General features: G+C 35.6%; 1 protein-coding gene across 2 annotated transcripts in view; it reads right to left on the bottom strand.

The window, feature by feature from the left end:
• Positions 1 to 7,195: 7,195 nt before the first annotated feature.
• Positions 7,196 to 19,972, bottom strand: part of MEMO1 (mediator of cell motility 1) — a 136,891-nt gene continuing 124,114 nt past the window's right edge. For both annotated transcript variants that reach the window (XM_047851478.1, XM_047851477.1), the window contains one exon: positions 7,196 to 18,848. In XM_047851478.1, the coding sequence (XP_047707434.1) occupies positions 18,717 to 18,848 (132 nt within the window). In that variant the 3' untranslated portion in view covers positions 7,196 to 18,716. The remainder of the gene's footprint in view (positions 18,849 to 19,972) is intronic.

Raw genomic sequence — 19,972 nt, 5'->3', positions numbered from 1 at the left:
GAATCTTAGTCTCCAAATTCTAGTTAAGTTCTGTGCTTCCAGAATCTATATCATTTCAAAATTCCACAAACCAATGACATTACAAGTTTGAACCCTCTAACTTGGTAAAAATATGGGAAGCAGTAGCAGAAGTACAGCCACAGGTCCTGCTGCTAAGGTAGACAGAAATTATGGATAGCAAATACAGACATGCCTGTCTACAGGAGTACTAACTATTATTTTTATTACTGCTGCTATAATTTTGGTTATACAGATCTACAAGTATCTTAGGAAACTCCACAAATACTATATATAGATTCAATATGAACTTAAATATCAAAATAAATTTTTATTTTCACTCTCAAGTTAAACTCTGCCAGAAAGGTACTAAGGGAAACTTGTAAATAAATGGTTGCCATTCAACCCTTTATCACTTCTAAGTGATAATGAAATATCTTGTGCTAGGGTACCAACAGATACCTTACCACATAACTGCATTAAATCATCCCAGGTAGGGGCGCCTGGGTGGCGCAGTCGGTTAAGCGTCCGACTTCAGCCAGGTCACGATCTCGCGGTCCGTGAGTTCGAGCCCCGCGTCGGGCTCTGGGCTGATGGCTCAGAGCCTGGAGCCTGTTTCGGATTCTGTGTCTCCCTCTCTCTCTGCCCCTGCCCCGTTCATGCTCTGTCTCTCTCTGTCCCAAAAATAAATAAACGTTGAAAAAAAAAAAAAAATAGAAAAAAAAAAAAATCATCCCAGGTAGCTTTAAAAGACTGAGCTTTTCTCAAATCAAACCATTTCAACGAGAGTTTGCAGAACCGCAACTTGTTCTACTTTTTCAGCAGGAGGAGAGGCCTTAAGAATAGGGAAATGGGGGGTGGAGGAGTACCTGGGTGGCTACTGGTTAAGCATCTGGACCTTGATTTTTGCTCAGGTCATGATCTCACAGTTTGTGAGATCGAACCCTGTGTTAAGGCTCTGCGCTGACAGTCCAGAGCCTGCTTGGGATTCTCTCTCTCCGTCTCGCTCTCTGCCCCTCCCCCAATCATACTCTCTTTCTCTCAAATAAACATTTAACAACCACAACAACAAAAAAGAATAGGAAAAGGGGATATGAAAACAAATACTGTAGTAAAATTGGGTTCTTTTTTTAGTTTGACTCCAGGTTACCAGTTGCATTCTAGATATGTCTCACACAAAGGACTTTAACTCTTCAGAGTTCTGAGTAAATAAAGAAAATAACTTTTCATGGTTATTCAAATCTTTTTTGCTGTTGTTGTTCCCCTGGCCAGTTATTCCTTTGGTAGGGGTCATGACATAAAAGGAGAGTAGGGTCACTAAGATGACAGAATAGAAAACCCTGGACCCTCCTTCCCCAAAAGTCGATACCAACTCAACAATTCATGGATAAATTCCATTTGTGAAAAACCCAGAAACTAGTTAAGAGGCTAAAATCCAAAAAACTGACAACACCAAAAGCTGAGGAGGATATGGAGTAATAGGAACTCTCATTACATTGCTAAAAATGCAAAATAGTACAGACACTTTCACAGACAATACGCAATTTATTAAAACTAAACACATTCTTCTTTTTAATGTTTTTATTTATTTTTGAGAGAGAGAGAGACAGAACGTGAGCGAGGGAGGGGCAGAGAGAGAGGGAGACACAGAATCCAAAGCAAGGTCCAGGCTCTGAGGTGTCAGCACACAGCCCAATGCAGGGCTCCAACCCATGAACTGTGAGATCATGACCTGAACCGAAGTTGTACACACTTAACCAACTGAGCCACCCAGGCACCTGTGAAACTAAACATATTCTTAATGTGACCTAGTAATCGCACTACGTGGTAGTTACATAGAGCTGAAAACTTATGTCCACAAAAAAACCTGCTAAAAGATGCTTACAGAAGCTTTATTCAAAACTGCTAAAACTTGGGGAAAAAACAAAATGTCCTTCAACAGGTGAATGGATAAATGTGTGGTGTACCCAGAGAATGGAATACCAGTGCTAAAAACAAAAGAGCTATCAAATGAAAATGACATGAAGGAATTTTTTTTTTTTTTGAGAGAGAGAGAGCCTGAGCAGGGGAGAGGGGAAGGGAAGGTGGGGGGAAGGAAAGGAATGGAGAGAGACAGAGACAGAGACAAAGAGAAAGAGAGACAAAGAGACAGAGAGACAGAGAGAGACTGAATCTTAATCAGGTTCCATGCTCAGTAAAGAACCCAACACAGGGCTTGACCCCAAAAACCATGAGATCAGGCCCTGAGCTGAAACCAAGAGTCAGACATTTAACCCACTGAGCCACCCAGGTGCCCCTATGCAGATTTTATATTAAACAGTACTTCCTATAATAAGAATTGACCTGTGTTATAGCCTACAAATTGACTGAACATTACAATGTTCTGTATCATTTTCAATTACTAGGTAAATAATATACTCAAAATATTCATTATATGCAAAATTTTACAAAAACAACAACAAACTTTTAAATGCCGTATGACCTTTAAAAGAAATTATGAGTACGGCCAAAAACTGTTTTAAGTATACTGCTATTTTTATTTTATTTTTGGGACAGAGAGAGACAGAGCATGAACGGGGGAGGGGCAGAGAGAGAGGGAGGCACAGAGTCGGAAACAGGCTCCAGGCTCAGAGCCATCAGCCCAGAGCCTGACGCGGGGCTCGAACTCACGGACCGCGAGATCATGACCTGGCTGAAGTCGGACGCTTAACCGACTGCGCCACCCAGGCGCCCCAGTATACTGCTATTTTTAAAAGCACAACTAACAGTCTTTAAGTGGCATTATTGCTGTAAGAATCAGAGCTGCAGATGTCTTCATTTCTGTGCCAGATTAAAAAAGAAATATCAGTTCATCACCAAAACAGTAAAACTGAAGGATGTCACTTCAAACATCTTTTAAATTTTAATGAAGTAAAAGTTAAGATTTTTCCTATATCAAAATCACTAGTTCAGATCTCACCAAATGTCAGAGCGATTCTAAGGAATTTAGTTGTTAACAACAAATTTTGAGCTTTTGCATTTTCAAGAGCTGTACTTTGACATCACTTATCAATTTCCACTGAAGTGTCCAGGAGTTTCAACTACATAATCTATAAGTCTTCAGATCATTTGTACTGTTACATGGTCTAATGGCCATCCACCAAGTTAAAATCTTGACCATCCTGCTTATAGATTGGAATTTAAGATAAAGCAATGATTCTGAAATTTTTGAGGTATATTCTTTCTTGCTTCCCTCTCTGAATCCCACATGCACACATACACCACACAAAACGGCCCATGGTGTCACTTTTAATAATGAATTCTACAATCTCACCTTGGACTGAAAACCATCTTTGAAGCACTTCCAGGGCAGCATCTCACCTAAACCATTACTGATGAAGTTATTTCCCCTTTTCTTCACCAAACTTTCCCATGACTGTGTGCTGTTATGCTCCTGGAGCTGCACGAGTACAGGTTCCCCAGAGTCCAGTCTCACTGATGACTGTTTAAAACTGATTATTGACTAAAATAAAAAGGAAGTCCTCATCATCACCCAAGCCATGTTCTTTCCCATACCTAAAGATACAGTCAACCCTGATCTCTCCACTTTACTCGTCAAACATTTTTAAATTGTTCATCCAAATCCTGTTTCCTCAAATCATCATTCATGTGTGCCACTTACCTCTGAGTTTTTTCTCCTCTTTCCATGTGTGGAGTCCAAAATTAAGCACAAAATTCTTATGTTTGTAAGGACTCTGCAAAACACTGTTAGGACAGCCATTTCTTTCCAATGTACATTAGATGCCATATTGAGTGGATTGCAATAAGCAAAATTTCTATTTCCAAAAAAGTTATTTTTTTCTTTTTGAAACTCATTGGTTTTCATGAATGACAGTATATCACAAAGATGTCCGACCAATAATTAGTTTTTCAATGGTTTAGTAAATGCTGTTGATCAACCAGTCGAGACGCCTAATTTATTCAAAAACAATATTTAGAAATCAATGAGAAATGTTTCAAGATGGTGACACAGAAGGATCCTGAACTCACCTTCTCCTAGAGACACGCTGAATCCATAGCTACATATGGAACAATTTCCACTGAAAAAGAGCTGAAAACTAGCTGAGCAAATCCTTCACATCGAGCAAACAAACAAGGCCACACTGAAGCAGGGAGCAGAGCTGACACACCATCTCACCATAAAACTCAACCCCAGCTCAGTGACTCAAAATCGAGAGGGCACTTGCAAACCTGAAGCTTCTACCTGAGGAGTGAAGGGTTCATACCCTACAATGGACACCACAACTGTTAGGACCTACACCTGAGAGATGAGCCCCCAAAACATCTGGCCTTGAAAACCAACGGGACTCCTATCCAAAAGATCCACAGAGCTGTAGCCAACCGAGAAGCAGCTCTTGGAGAGCTCACACATGGATCACTCACACAAGGGCCCAGGGGCCCACAGCGTCATTTGACAAATGCTCAGAATTTATGTGTAAAAGATCCACTTGCTAATCTGAAAGCATCAGCCCGAGGGGAGGGGCCTGCTGAGATACTCTCTAAGACAGAGGCTGGTGAGAGCCATCTCTGCACTCTCCTTCTGTCTTGCAAAAGCCAGTGGCACCTTTTTTCTCCTGTCTCGATGGGCACCATCTTCACACTCTCCCTCTGCCAAGCTCCAGGGTACCAGTATCTCCCAGAGGTAAGCTTTTACACACACCTGGTGCCCCAGTTTTTATGGGTGCCATCCAGAGGATGCCCCTTTATCACCTGGCTCCGGTGGAGAAGGAGACGTGCATTTTTGGGTCCCAAAGACCATCACAACTGGCACAGCCCCAGAGACTGCCAGCCCCAGAGCACCAGAAAGACAGCAGACATGCCCCCAGTCTTTCTGAGGAAAAGCCTATATGCTTGTCCTGGAGTTTTGGACCAAGGGGCAGGCTTCAGATTTGGTACACATCTAGAGGCCCAGAAAACTGATCTTGGGGAATATAGGCCAGGAGATGCCATCTTTACACTGTCCCTCTGCCTTGCTACAGCTCACCAGTTATCTCCCAGAAAGGAGCTTATACATTCAGCTAGAGCCCCAATTTTTGTGACTGTCACCCAGGGGATACCTCCAGATCAGCCAGCTCTGGTGGCCAATACCGTTTACGCTTATGGTCTACCAGAACTGTATATATTTGCATCATTTAAAAGCTGCTGAATGAGATTCTGGCTACCAATCAGCCTGAATCTATGTGTTGACTGCAACAGTCCCCTTTAGAACACTGACAGGTCTCTGCACACCGTCAGCTGCTGAGATCTATTAAAAATAAAATATGAGCGCCTGGGTGGGTCAGTCGGTTGAGTGTCCAACTTTGGCTCAAGTCATGATCTCACAGATCCTGAGTTCAAGCCCCGCATCAGGCTCTGTGCTGACAGCTTGGAGCCTGGAGCCTGCTTCAGATTCTGTGCCTCCCTCTCTCTCTCCCCCAACCCACTCACATTCTGTGTCTCTCTCTCAAAAATAAATAAACATTAAAAAAAATAACAATAAATAAAGTAAAATAAAATAAAATAAAGTAAAATAAAATAGGCTACTTGGACAACCATGAAGGTTACAGAGACAACCAAGAACTACAGCGGGGTTGAACTAAGGTTCATCTCCCTAAACAAGGCTACTCCTTCAAGGCTAGGAGAGGTGGATGTTTCATTTCATGCATATAAACCAACACGGACATGAAACTGGATCACTATCTTACATCACACACAAAATTAACTCAAAATGAATTAAAGACTTGAATGTAAGACCTGAAGCCATAAAACTTCTAGAAGAAAATATACACGGGTAAGCATTCTGACACAGCAACTTCTGAAAAGGACTCCAAAAGCAAAGGCAACTGAAGCAAAAATAAACAAGCAGGACTACTAAGCTTTTGCATAGCAAAGGAAATCAACAACAAAATGAAAAGAAAACCTACTGAACAAAAGAAATTATTGTAAATCACATATCTGGTAGGGAATTAATATCCAAAATATATAAAGAACTCACACAACAACAGTAAAAGAATGAACAATCCGATTTAAAAAATGGGCAGAAGATGTGCATAGACATTTTCCTAAAGATGTACAGATGCCCAAAAGGTACATGAAAAGATGCTCAACATCACTTATCATCTGTGACATGCAAATCAAATCCACAATGAGACATCACTTGCTACCTGTTAGAACAGCTATTAACAAAAAGAAAAGAAATAACAAGTATGGGTGAGGATGTGGAGAAAAAGGAACCCTTGTGCACTACTGGTAGGGATGTAAATTGGTATAGCCACTATGAAAAACAGTATAGGCATTTCTCAAGAAATTAAAAACAGAACTACCATATGATCCAGCAATTCCACCTGTGGCTATTTACCTGAAGAAAATGAAAACACTAACTCAAAAAAATAATGCACCCTTATGTTCACTGCACCATGATTTACAACTAGACATGGAAACCACCTAAGTACCCATCAACAGATGAATGAATAAAGTAATGGTGTTCATGCGTGTGTACACACATACAGAGACACACACAGACACTGGAATATTATTCAGCCATAAAATATAAGATGAAATCTTGCCATTTGTGACAACAAATGTGACAACCTTGAGAGCATTATTCCAAGTCAGACAGAGAAAGACAAATACCAAATGATCTTACTTATATACGTGGAACCTAAAATAGTGGTAAGCTCATAGACACAGAGAACAGAATGGTGGTTGCCAGAGGTGGTGACAGTGGATGGGCAAAATGGGTGATGGTACAAACTTCCAGGTATGAAATAAGTCATGGTGATGTAATATACAGCATGGTGGATATAATTAATAATACTGTATTGCATATTTAAAAATTGCTACAATAGTAAATCTTAAATTTCTTATCACAAAAAAGTTGATAACTATGTATGGCAATAGATGTTAACTAGATTTACTGTGGTGATCATTTTACAATATATACAAATATTCTCTCATTATGTTGTACACCTGAAATTAATGTTATGTGTCAATTACACTTCAATTTAAAAAATGTCAATGACACTCTTTCTTAAATAAAGGGGGTAAATACTGTTTGAAAATTAAAGCATAAAAAGCTATATCCCTTCTGATGTGATGTGGTGTAAAAAAGTCAGATTGCAGTGTGGCTTTAGACTTGCACAATTTGCCCTACTATACACAAAGGAACCCCATTCAAGAAGAAACTAAAAATCCATTTTTATTAATAATTTTTTGGAGGGAAAGAAAAACGACATATTTACATACATGTTTACAAACACTTGCATAAAATAACTTTTCCTTTCCTTTGAAAAGTTTTTTTTTTCATTTGGCAAAAGATTAAAACATTATTTATCATAAGCAGTGAAAGCCAATACCTTTATAAATGGTCATGTCTCCGATACGCTTAAAAGCTATGTAAATTGACACCAACATTTAGAAGGACGATGAACGAGTAGGATTACTGATAGGACTGCTCTATTAGGAGATAATACTGAAGTGATGAGTGATAATTAAGAATATGAAATACAGTAATTACATGCTTATAGGGTCTTATTCTCCCTGTTGTGTTTCAGTGAAGGAGGGAGAAAAAGAGTAGGAAAGAGTCAGAGGGAGAAAGAGCAATAAGGAGGCTGGTTTTGGGAGGCCAGAGTTGTTAACGGGGGGAAGGGGAGATCAACCATCTGAGAACACCACTACAAAGGGAGAATGTGCCCAAAATCATGTGCCCAAGCAAATGTGGCGCTGCTGTGAGGGTATCGTATCTCCTGAGCTCCACTCTCCGTTAAAAAAAAAGTTAAGGCTAAAAATACCACAGAATGGACAGATTACCTATGACAAGGAGCTACAGGTTTAAAACTACCTTGAAAACATTTCTCTACAGTAACAGCAGCCTTTTCAGAACTTTAAAAGCAAGCTTATTTTATTACTGTTGTTTTTTATATACAGAGAAAAAATACAACAAAGAGGAAGGGAGGATGGACATATCAGTATCTTTTCTCATTTATCTTAGGGAAATGTGTTTAAATGTAAGAAAATAATAAGCATTATAGAATTAAGCCAGTAATATTAGCGAAGTACCTGTTCCAATTACCTAAAAAGGAGGAGAGAAACAGATGAATCCTGGCATTTACTGCTCTAAAGGCCACATATATATAAGATAATTTAAACATACAGTATCTTTTTCTTGGGAATAACCTATTTAATTTGTTTTCAATATAGTTTATATCTTTAAAAATAGTTTTAACTATTCATATTTTTGCACTATATTCTCCATTTGTAAGCCTCATTATCTTCATTGAAAGAACATTTTTCTTCACTGGACATGACAAAATCCCCACGCTCAAAAATCTCAGTATCTCTATTTTACTATACAACCCATCTGCTTCTTTCTTGAGGGTGTTCCTAGGCTGATCTGCAAATGAGTGTAACATTTGGTAAAGGTTTATTCATTAAGAATATTAAGTGCCATAAGCTGTTATAAAAGAAGGAAGTAAAGTACATCTCCTTATCACAGTACTGCTCATCTTGAAGAGAAAAACTAAAACTCAGTGAAAATGACTCCTTTTTCAAATATCTAGTTTCCTAAAATTGTAGAGAAGATACCAACAACGTAGACATTAAAAAGGGAGAGGAGAAGGAAGAATAATAGGGCAGAAACTAGCAAGAAAAGCTAAAGATCCTAATCAGAAAGCTTTTCATTACCATGTAGTAATGAAATTACTATAAAATTTCTGCTAAAAAATATCATTCTAAGCCATTGTATAGTAACAGTAATTTCACTCATATGAGTTGGGCACAGACACCTGAGGCTATTATGGACAGACATCTCTTCAGGTAAAGAGGTAAAATTTCAAGGAAAAAATAAAGGAAATGTGTTATACCATATCAAAAGCTATTATGATGCACAGAACCAAAGTTCCTTTCAAGTAATAAAGGGGTAATAATTTAAATACAACATATTTACCTACATTTCTATTACTTAAAAATTATTTAAATCTCCGTTTAAAAAATAAGCATAAATGAATCTGGAAATTAAAAAACATTGTTGATGCAAAATCTCTACATTAACATTTAAAATGTAAATTACAATCAAGTAATTCTGAATCTAATGTTAACTCTGAAGTAAATACCTGAGTAGAAACTGATATCCTTTAGATATTCAATCCAAACCCCATTCAAAACGCCAGACCTAAATTTCAGCCTGTTTTAGTACTAATAATTGGTTTAACCTTTCCCCATTCAATAATGTAAACATTTATTTCAAGATTAGTTTTGTTAAGAGAAATTAATGTGAAGATTTTTTAAAACAGCAGAAAAAAAAAATGCAAACCAGGTACTATAAGGTACAATATTTTCCTAACACACAAATAATTCTGAGAACAAAAATTATAAAGTTATCTGTGGCAGTTATAGAGATTTGATTTTAAACAGAAATTTTTAAAATTTTTAACTGTTAAAACATGCATCATTGTTTCATCCAAGTTAATCTTCTCTGACAATTGTACAAAGCAGAACTTTCAGGAAAAGACTTACCCTGCAAGATTCATCAAATTAATAAACATCCAGAAACACAACATTTTCAAATCAACACAAGTACTTAACATTAGTGGAGGGCAGGGAGCGCTTTTGAACCTTAAAAAGGCCAGCTTGTATTTAAATCCTTAATACAGAAGTACTGTATAAGTGGCCTACTGGTGATAGAAAATATGTTAACTTTTGAAAAGAGACAATTTTTTAAGCTTATTTTATTGATCAGGTTATCATGAGATTGTTCACATTGTAGAAGTCAACTTTCAGTAAAGACTTTATAAAAAGATATCCCCCATTTTTAATCACTTCAATATTTAGTGTTCAGGAAATGGGCCAGCTTTCTTACACATTTTAAAAATCATCTCTGGTTCTTATACCAGATTTCAAGCTATCATATTGAGATATCTGAAATGCCAAAAGCCTTGTCTGGATTTAGGCAGCTGCTTGGATGTAACATGTCTAAAAAGTAACAAGATTAATTTTTTGAAGTAACAAAAATTATTTTTACAAATAGTTACTTTAACAGACTACAAGCTTATTCCAATATGCCACTATCGAAATTGTGGAGAGTCTCCACTTTAGGGCAGTTTAATGTATCCCAGGAGAAAGGCAGACTTATTCTTTTACCACTAACATTTTTCCCTCTAAACCATATTGTCCAATCTCATCACCCCGCTGACTTTTGACCATTTCTAACAGACAAATATAACCCCAAAGGTCAAATGTCCTGTCACGTACTCAAAAACACAGTAGAATCTTGAAGGCACCACAAGGCAGTTACACTGAGGGGAAAACACTATGTATATACTCTCTGGAATTTTTCTTAAAAAAATACAGAGATGTTTTAGGATGGTATTTTGCAAACAGAATAACTAATTAAAATATATTCTTCCAATGTTTTGTTTTTCCTTTGGGAAAATATTTGTGCATGCTAATCTTAGAATGGCCCTAAAAAACAGAAATATAAACCTGTTTAAATTCATCTATATTCCATTTCACAAACCAAATCAATACAGCATAAATTTCACACACATATCACAATTTTTACATGATAAAAGAAAGAAGACTGACAATTAACATGTGTCTAAAATGAATGCTTCCCAATTGTTTTTTAAAAACATGTAAAACCCAGTATTCCTAATTCAAAAAAAGATATCAAAGAGCTATAAAAGATAAACTTACAATGCACTAAATTTAATGTACAGTTTATTCAAATTATAAACTCCATATTCCTTAATCCTTAATAAGATCACAAAAAAGTTTGGACTTAATGAGAATCATAGAAAAATCTCTGGGAAAATTATCCAGAAACTAAATTTATCCTTACAATCAGTGTTAGTCAAGGTTAATCCTGGTCCCTGACTATGAATAAGCAGGCCCTGATAAGAAACGAGAAAGTAGGATCCAAGTAGGAAATAATCTATAATTTTAGTTGAACCAAACCCTTTTTAATTTCTACCAAAACAGGTAACTCACTGTGTCCTTCTTAAGATTTCCACCTAAGATATTTAGCTTGTATTACTACCTAAGAGTTTTTACTTTGAGTTTTTCCTTCGCTATGAAATGAAGCTAAGGAAATTAAATTAAACATGGATATAATTTTGAGACAAGCTAAAATAGAACACTAAAATACTTGTTTTAGATCTGGTTCAAAATAATTGTCTTTTTTTAAAGAAATCTTTCATATCTAACAAGAATACTAGTAATGACTTACTTCCTAGGTGAAAAGTGTTTTCAAGAAAAAGTGTTTTAGATGGTCCCAGACACTGACTCTGAGACAAGAATTCAAAAAACAAGAAGCTCATTTGGGAGGTAATCCCAGGGAACACTGGATAAAGGCATGGAAGTGAGACAGTGAAGAGGAGGAAGAAAATAAAGAATACATATTTAACAGTTTCCTGCTGTGGGCAATGAAGTCCAGTCCCACGGGAAACTCTTTAGAGGCAATGTGAAATACGCCTCAGAGTATCACCAGAAGGGCAAGTTAGCTAGAATAATTATCCTCCAACTCCCGTCCATCACTGGCTGAGGGCTGCTCCCAAGGCATTATCTTCCTAGCATTTCCAATCTGCCCTGTGTACAGATGAGACAATCCAAGGCAGAGTCACGGGTGCTTGCAGGACACTCTACGCATGGACTGGAAGGGTGAGAGCCAAGCGTTTGCTGCAAAGTCTCACCATCAGTAATTCACATACCAAATAACCTAAATTTCACTTTTGTCAGTGTCCCATTACAAACCAGCGGTGCATTTTAACGATGGCAAGCAACAGAATAGAATTTTTAGGTCTTAAAGCAAACTTCCGAGAAAAGAAAATAGAAGTCTTCAGAGTTAGTAAAAGTATGGAGTACTTTAATCTACCAAAAGAAGTCTATTTTTGCCTAAATTAATCAAAGTAGACATGTACATGAATGATTCCCATTTTTATTAAAGTTGCAAAATCCCATTACTATTTGAATTTAACATATCTCAAACAGCCAGCACCAAAAACAAAACATAGAGTAGTAATAGTAAGGTATAGCATTTCTAACACATAGGACTGAAAATTAGAGGAACTGAGTTCTTGTCCTTGCTCTGACACTAACTAGCCATGCAAACTCATGTTAAGTCATATTATTTGTATGGGCCTGCATCAGGTTCTCTATCAATAATAAAGTAATAATGTCTGGCCTACTTATTGTAGAGACTAAGAGGAAAGAAAAAGTTGTGAAACGTTTTAAAAATTAAAAGTACAATATATTTAATAATAAGGTATTATTATTGTCATAAAAAGTCAAAGGTGGAAAGGGGTCATATCATTCAATTCTAACTCTGCTCTAGCAAAGAGCAGTGACTTGTTTCAGCAAATCCGTAGCAACTCATCAGCAAAGCTGAAAATGAATTCCAGTGAAAAAGAAGCTATAGTATCTTACTAGTTGAGAGTTGGCTCGACATGTCATTGGGCAAGCAGCTCAAACACATTTTAATTACTGTTTTTAAAACTTTGTAACACTTCTAAATACCAGTAAACACCAAAAGATACTGTAAAATATGAACTAAGAACCTTGGGCCAGTGGTTTCAAATTTACCAGATCACTTACACTATCATTCATTTCATTTGGCACTACAAAGAGCCTGGGAATATTAAGTTCTACCATCTTTTAAAATCAGTAAGGAAGCTGGTTTCCACAATTAAAAACTGAAAATGGAAAAATCCAATTAAAAAATGCTTCCAATTAAAAGGATTATACTTTCCTGTCCTTCAGAAAACACTTCATATGAAGACTCTCTTTTGTTCTCCTTGCTTTAAAATTCATCAAAATCGAACAAATTTTGTCTATTAGATTCAAGTGGATAAATTTTAATAGAAAAGAAAACTTAAAAAAAATTCCATTTATGAAACTGTTAAGCTAAAAATACTTTTGTTAAATCTATCTACTTCAACAGTCTAAGTATTTCATTTAAAAACTCACAAAACTCTGTCATTCATATGTCATTTATATATCATTCTAGTGTTTGTGTTGGATTTTTTTTGAGTTTTCAACATGTTCTAGTATTTCTTACTTAAATGTATGTAACACCACGTTCAGTAAGTAATTTAGAGAATACGGTGGCCAGAAAAATTAAAATATTTTTGAAAAGTTACACTGGCCGATTTAAAGACCAGAAGTCAGGTCTTGCACACAGCCAAATACACTTGGTCTTCAATAGCTTAATAATGGTATTTATATGCTCTTTGGTTTCACTATTAGGATGACAGGAAAAAAATAGGACTACAGCTAGTAAAGTTAAAACCTCACTGTACAGTATAAAATATGCATTTAAACATTTTATAATGAAAAACCAATTGTATTAAATTATGGCTTTCAAAATCAGAAGAATTGGCTTTAAAAGTTTTTTCTATTCTTTTATAGGGTGTTGGCAAAAACCTTGTATTAGAGTTAAACTTACACACATAAGCAATAAATGTGACACATCTTGGGCACAAACCACTCTGAAATCCCCCAGAGAACCTTTAAATAAACAACAAATCTAAAACTCTAAATTTCACATAGTACCCCCAAAAGCAGCATTTATCAATGAACTCATGATAGGCAAACAAATTCCATCCACAACAGTGACTTTAAAAAGACAGAAGTCCCAGTTACCAGCATCACTTGAAGTACTTTTACCAAATATAGCACAGTCAATAATAGTGTGACCTGTCACTCAGTCGTACTTAAGGGTAAAAGAGAAAGAAGGCAGAGAAAATTTATCTGCCAGCTGCTCTTGGCTCCCTTCCTAATATTCGGACATTCACATGTATAAGAAGAGCAAGCTCCCTCAACACCCTCTTCTGCTATGGTTATGGCTGTTTTAATGTTGAAGAAGCACCTGTTTAACAAAGTTAAGTCAATGATTTAAAGAACAACTTAAATGTATTTTAGTAAATAGAAACTTCTAGCTTATATTTAAATGTTTTAACTAAAACAAAAGTATATTAATTATTCTAAGGGTCCAGTGTTCTTCCACTAACATGTAACAATCAATTCATAATCTATGTTGAAAGTTAGTGTTAAATGATCAAAATCAATTTTTACTTAAAAATTACTGCCCTTGATAATTTTATACACATGAAGTAAGTTCCATTTTATTTGTACTAATTCCATTAGCTTTTTTTCAGCTTGGTGTTCCATCATTTAAGATCTACACCAATAATATACCCAGGATGATGCTGATGCTGAAAGTAAAGGATGCTACTCTGAGAACCACTGATCTAGCTTTTGAGTACTTCCAATGCTTTTATGAGGACACAGCTGATTTGCATTTAGAAATTCTCACACAGAACATTAAATGTGGAACCAGAAACTTCCATTTCTTAATTTTTCCACCAAGAACAACAAAGAACAACTCTATTCCTTCCTACACATGGTAATCAAGTATTTGGGGGGGAGGGGGGGAACTCCCTCTCTTTAAACTTATCTTCTCCAAAATAAATATTATCAATTTCTTTAACTACATCCACTCTCTATAGCACTTACGACTTTCATCATTCCAGATGCTTCCCTATGAACACTATAGTTCATAATGTCCCCCTTAATATGTAGCACTTACCATTCAACATAATATAAACGTTTTAGACTGAATGTCAGACTGGATGTGGTTTATTACACCTCCTAATCAGTAATAGTTCTACAACCACACTAGGTCTTTCAAGCAACCATACCCCAGCACTACCCAACTGCCAGTCTATGGACTAATACTAATCTTTGATGAAGTTTTCAGTGATCCAGAGTAAATGAGACCAAAACAGTGTAGTAATTTTCCCATCAACTAAATATTGGGCAGGGTGGGAGTGGGGGGTTAAATATTAAGGGATGGTGATGAAAGATGGTAGTCACAAAATAGAGTCACATTTTACCATATCTCTTAAATTACTGGTCTATGCCTAGAATACTCAGGTAAAAGGTTCATCTCATCCATCTTCTAATACCATCTACATAGCCAAGGGCTTAAAATAATGTCTATAATTTGCAACAACCAGTCACAACCTCTACTCATCACTCTTTTAATTTTTGGTAGCAAAGCAAAACTCTCAATGGACTTCAGCAAATGAAAGGGCTTCAAAGTGCTTTAACACTAGCTCCTAAGACCTCCCAGTTTCCTTTACCCACTTCCTTACTTATCTTTATAATTCTACATAACACTCAAACCCAGCCATGCAGACTACATCAAATTAAGAGAGATTTGGGATAATATAAACTTACAATCATTTGTTGCAATTTTACTGACCAATATTTGAACTACAAGTAAACTACAATATTTAGGACAGGGGATAGCAAACTATGGCCCATGGACCAAATCCAGCTGTATTTTTGTGTAAATAAAGTTTGAGTGAAACAGAGCCACATCCATTCACATACATATTGCCTATGGCTGCTTTTGTGCTACAAGTGGCAAAGGTGAATAGTTGGGACAGAGACTATATGGCCTGCAAACCCCCAAAATTTAGTATCTAGCCCTTTACACAAAACATTTGCCAACGTCTAATCTAGGGCAATAAACTATTTACTGCCAAAGAAAAATGTGTGACCTGCAACAATAATCAATGACTAACTCTGGACATACCACCCACACTGGAGTATCTAAATATAAACACTGGGATATCTGAATAGTCCTTTATCCTACTCTGTATGAAGATTTGTTGCCCACCCAAGACAAAGCATTTACTTACCTGCTCACTGAGCTAATCTTTAACATACATTTCCCAACGCCTCACTAGTAGAATAGTGAAGAATCCATGAATATACTGCTCTGTGCAATCTACGGTTAAAAAAAAAGTTGCTGCAAATAACTCACAAGTACATAATAAAGAAGAAACTGTACAGAACTACATAATAATTTCCTTTACATTTTAGATTTCAAATACAAAACACTTTTAAGGCACTTAAAGTAGAAAAGCTTATTATTTAGGTAATAGTAACTGTACTGAATTATGCAAATTAATTTCCCTTTTGTGTTAAGACTTTCATTTTTATGTATGCAGAGGTGAAATTAGATAAAACTTCTAATCTAATTTAATCATGTAGCTTTTTAACATTTAAGTGACACCAGAATCTCTAAAGAATAGTCCCAACACTAAAATACTTTGATACTAAAATGTCCTTAAAAGATCACTTCCACATTTTACAGATGAGAATGTCTCAGTAGAACACAAAATATTTATGGTAAGAGAACTCAACAGTGGCACAGACTGAACTAGAATCCAGTACTCAACTACCAGTTTGGAACTCTTTCTACTTCATAATTGAGTATGAAAGATATGCTCATATTCTAGGAAAGGGTAGAGTGATGGTGAAATATTCCAGAGTTTCAAATGCACAGTAAACATATTCACAGGGGTGTCACCCACTCAAGCTAAGCAATCCTCTCATGTTTTCTATTAATCAATCAACTACAAAATCACAGAAGGAAAAAAAAAATGTATTCACGGTAAAGCCACTCTTACTAGAATGAACAAAAGTACAACCAATTATTTGCTTAACAAATTGTCAAAAATTTAGAAAATAATAATCAATAGTGGAGAAGGGGAAGTATGATGGGTAGTCATGTATTGCTAATTTGGTACAAACTTTCTGAAGGGTAATTTGGCCATATTTTAAAGTGCCTAAAAAGTTCTCACCATCTAAACCAATTATCCCACTCCCATGAATATATCCTTAAGAACTAGTCTAATATACAGTTCAAATTTCACATACAAAGATGTTCATCCCACTATTATTTATAATTGTGAAATACTAGAAACAATCTGATATCCAAAGAGAGAACTGGTTCGATTATGGTATATATTCATACAATAAAATATTAGGCAGCCATTTTTTAAAAATCACACTTTCCAAGATATGGGGGAGTACTTAGGAAGTTATAAAAAGTAGGATATACAACTATATGGTCAATATAATCTCAATTTTGTTATTATGCACACACACAAACACATATACACACTCATACATATAAATAGCATAGACAAAGACTGAGAGGAAATACAAAAAATATTAACAGTGTTATCTCTGGATAGTGAAGTTGCAGACAATTTTTTCTCTTCTTTATCCTTTTCAGTATTTTCTAAATTTTCTATAATAATCATGTATCCATTTTATACTCAGAAAATAATAAAAATGCACTCTGTAGTCAAGTTTAAAATGTTTATAGTCTGTATAATAAATAAGGAATAAATATTTATGGTACTCAAAAGTATACCTAAGTGATGGGAAATAAATCATTAACGTGTACAAGTATAATTTCCATACACATATAGGTGGGTAATTTTGAATCCAAAACATTATTTTTTCTCAATTCTTGAGTATAGAAAGTTGATATTTAGTAAGTAAGAAATGCAAATCTTTAAATAAAATTGGTGCAAGGCATCTAAAAATTGTGCTATTCCGGCATAAGACTGAAGATACAAATGCTCTCCAGTGTGATGTAGATACCCAGTGTTATACTGAAACAGGTATAATCTAATACATGCATGGTGGCCAATAATTAACTAATCAAATTATATATATTTATATATCTTTTCCCCCCAAAGTGACTAGGAATGGTCTATGCTAAAAAAAGAAATACAACACCATACCATTATTTTAGTTGGAAGAGCCGCACCAAAAATCATGACAAAAAAATTTGTAGAACTGTAAGAAAATCCAGTGGCTTTTTTTGTTTTTGTTATTGTTAATGATTTCTTGCTATAAATTCAAATAGAGAGTCAAACTGCTTAAAAGCACTACAAAGGCATAGCAGTAGTGTTTGGTCTGCAATGATTTGAAAATCACTAAGAATACTCTTCAACATTTCCTCATTTGCAGACTAGTGCCTATCAAACACAATCTTTGAAGGAAAGGACTACATCTACATTCTTTTACCAATCTTGAATTTATATCGTTACAATATAGTAATGACACAAAGTGATGTCACACACAAAAAGGCAAACTATATGTAATTTAAAAGCTAACTTTAAAATATGATTCTATCTGTGATAAAAAAAATCACATAAATATATAAAAAATAAAATACATCCTAACATATCTCTACATGAGCTGAAGTTTACCACTTTTAACATAAAAATTCTGAGATGGAATTAATAAAAAAACAATTTTCTTATGTACCACAGAGCAATAAGTTTAAATCAGACTATTTTGAGTTGTGTAGCCCTTTATTAGCAACTAAAATAGAAGGTATCTGTTGTACAACACGGGTAGTAATTGACTATAACTGGAGATTTATTATATTCTAATACAGATCATTTATAAATGCAATTTCTTTATTAAAAAGCTTCCACCCTTTTTTGTTTGTTTGTGTACAATTTGCAAAACTATTCTGAAAGCGGAATATATGTGCACAAGTCTGCAAAGAGTGCAAATTTAGGATATGGTAAATGCTTTACAAGTTACTCTCAAAAAAACTGTCTCCCACAACTGGGCCTTCACATTGCCATCTTTTTTGATCAAAATATTTTGATGCCAGCCTTCCTTCCACTGCCCTAAACTATAAAGCATTTTTTAATGAGTTGAAATTAAGGAAGGACTACACCTACTAGAAAAGAAGAGAAGAAAGTTCTATTAGTTTGAGGTTTCAGAATCCCCCCAAACCAGGACCAGTATCTTGGTAAGGGCTAGGCTGGGACCCCGGACAGAGAATGAGTATGTGCAGGTGGCATCCCTGAGGATTCAGAGCTTCAGTGGACCGTGAGTGCTCCCGCTGCATAACTCACTGAACTGTCTTGCCAGTTTCTACACTGGCTTGACTGGGCATAATTCAAAAAGGAAAAGCTCATATTCATTCCATTCTTCTGGAGCTCTGTGATAGCCTGGGGGGGGAAAGAAAAATTAGTTACAACAGACCTCATAATAAAAAAGTGAGTACTCTTTGAATGTGTTGGTGGCTTAATTTTGTCCGCTCCACAGCTGAAGCCTAGATTCTTTACTCTTCTCTTGAGTTGTTTCTTGAATATCTTGTCACATATTAAATAGGTAAAACAGAGGACTCCTTATTTCATTCTCTCAAAGAACTTCTACTAACCTAGCTTCTTGATAAGTATCAGTCATCTTTCACCCTACCTTTATTATATTTAATAAGGCCACTTTCAAGAAAAATATACCTCTCTTTTCTCTAAACCAAATCAGAGCCACTTCTGTCATGAAATACTGGGGTCTCTTCTTTGTCTAAGTTTGACGAGATGTGAAATATATATATAAATTAAGTTCTAGATCTAAGAGGTAAACCAGGATTTTTACTTTAATTGTGGATTAGTTCATCATTTACTTCATTAAAATTTTATTTGCTCCAATTCAGACTTTAGGAAATTAGTGCAGCTTACCTAGTTTAAATTTCAAGAATTAGTTTAAAGCCCTGAACAGGCTCTTCTTCCAGCCAATACTGCTTAAGAGAAAACCATTCCTAAAAATCCACAATGTACTAAATCAAATCACACTAAACGAACACTGGACTTCAAGGTCCTACCCTACCCTGTTCTAGACTAACATTACCTTCTCCATGATTTCTCTGCCTCTCCAAACAATGAACACATTATTGCTTCCTCCTCTCATTCCTGAGTATATACACTTTCTTCTTTCTTAAAAAGTCTCACATTTTCTTTCAGGAATGCCATACTGTTTTATTTATTAGAGGAAAAATTATTGTTATTATCTCTTTCAAAAATCCAACTACCTGAAACTTCTGCCTCTTACTACTCTTTACATGAAATATTATTGTTATAAAGAGAAAAATATATACATGCCATCTGTCTTGTGTTACTAAATTATGAATATCTGAAGTTCAAGAACAGAATCTTCTGTTTATTTTTTATGGAGTCTAGAACATTAAATAAAACCAAAAAATTAATAAGGTTACTTATTACCAAAGGTTACTTTTGCTTCTATTTGTAAAGAACATAATGGCTGTGAGTCAAGAGAAAAACTAGGCTTCTATTCT

The sequence above is a fragment of the Prionailurus viverrinus genome, chromosome A3 (assembly GCF_022837055.1).
Source record: "Prionailurus viverrinus isolate Anna chromosome A3, UM_Priviv_1.0, whole genome shotgun sequence".
Lineage (NCBI taxonomy): Eukaryota > Metazoa > Chordata > Mammalia > Carnivora > Felidae > Prionailurus > Prionailurus viverrinus.
Note: the sequence above shows the minus strand (reverse complement) of the source record. Positions and strands in the feature narration are given on the sequence as shown.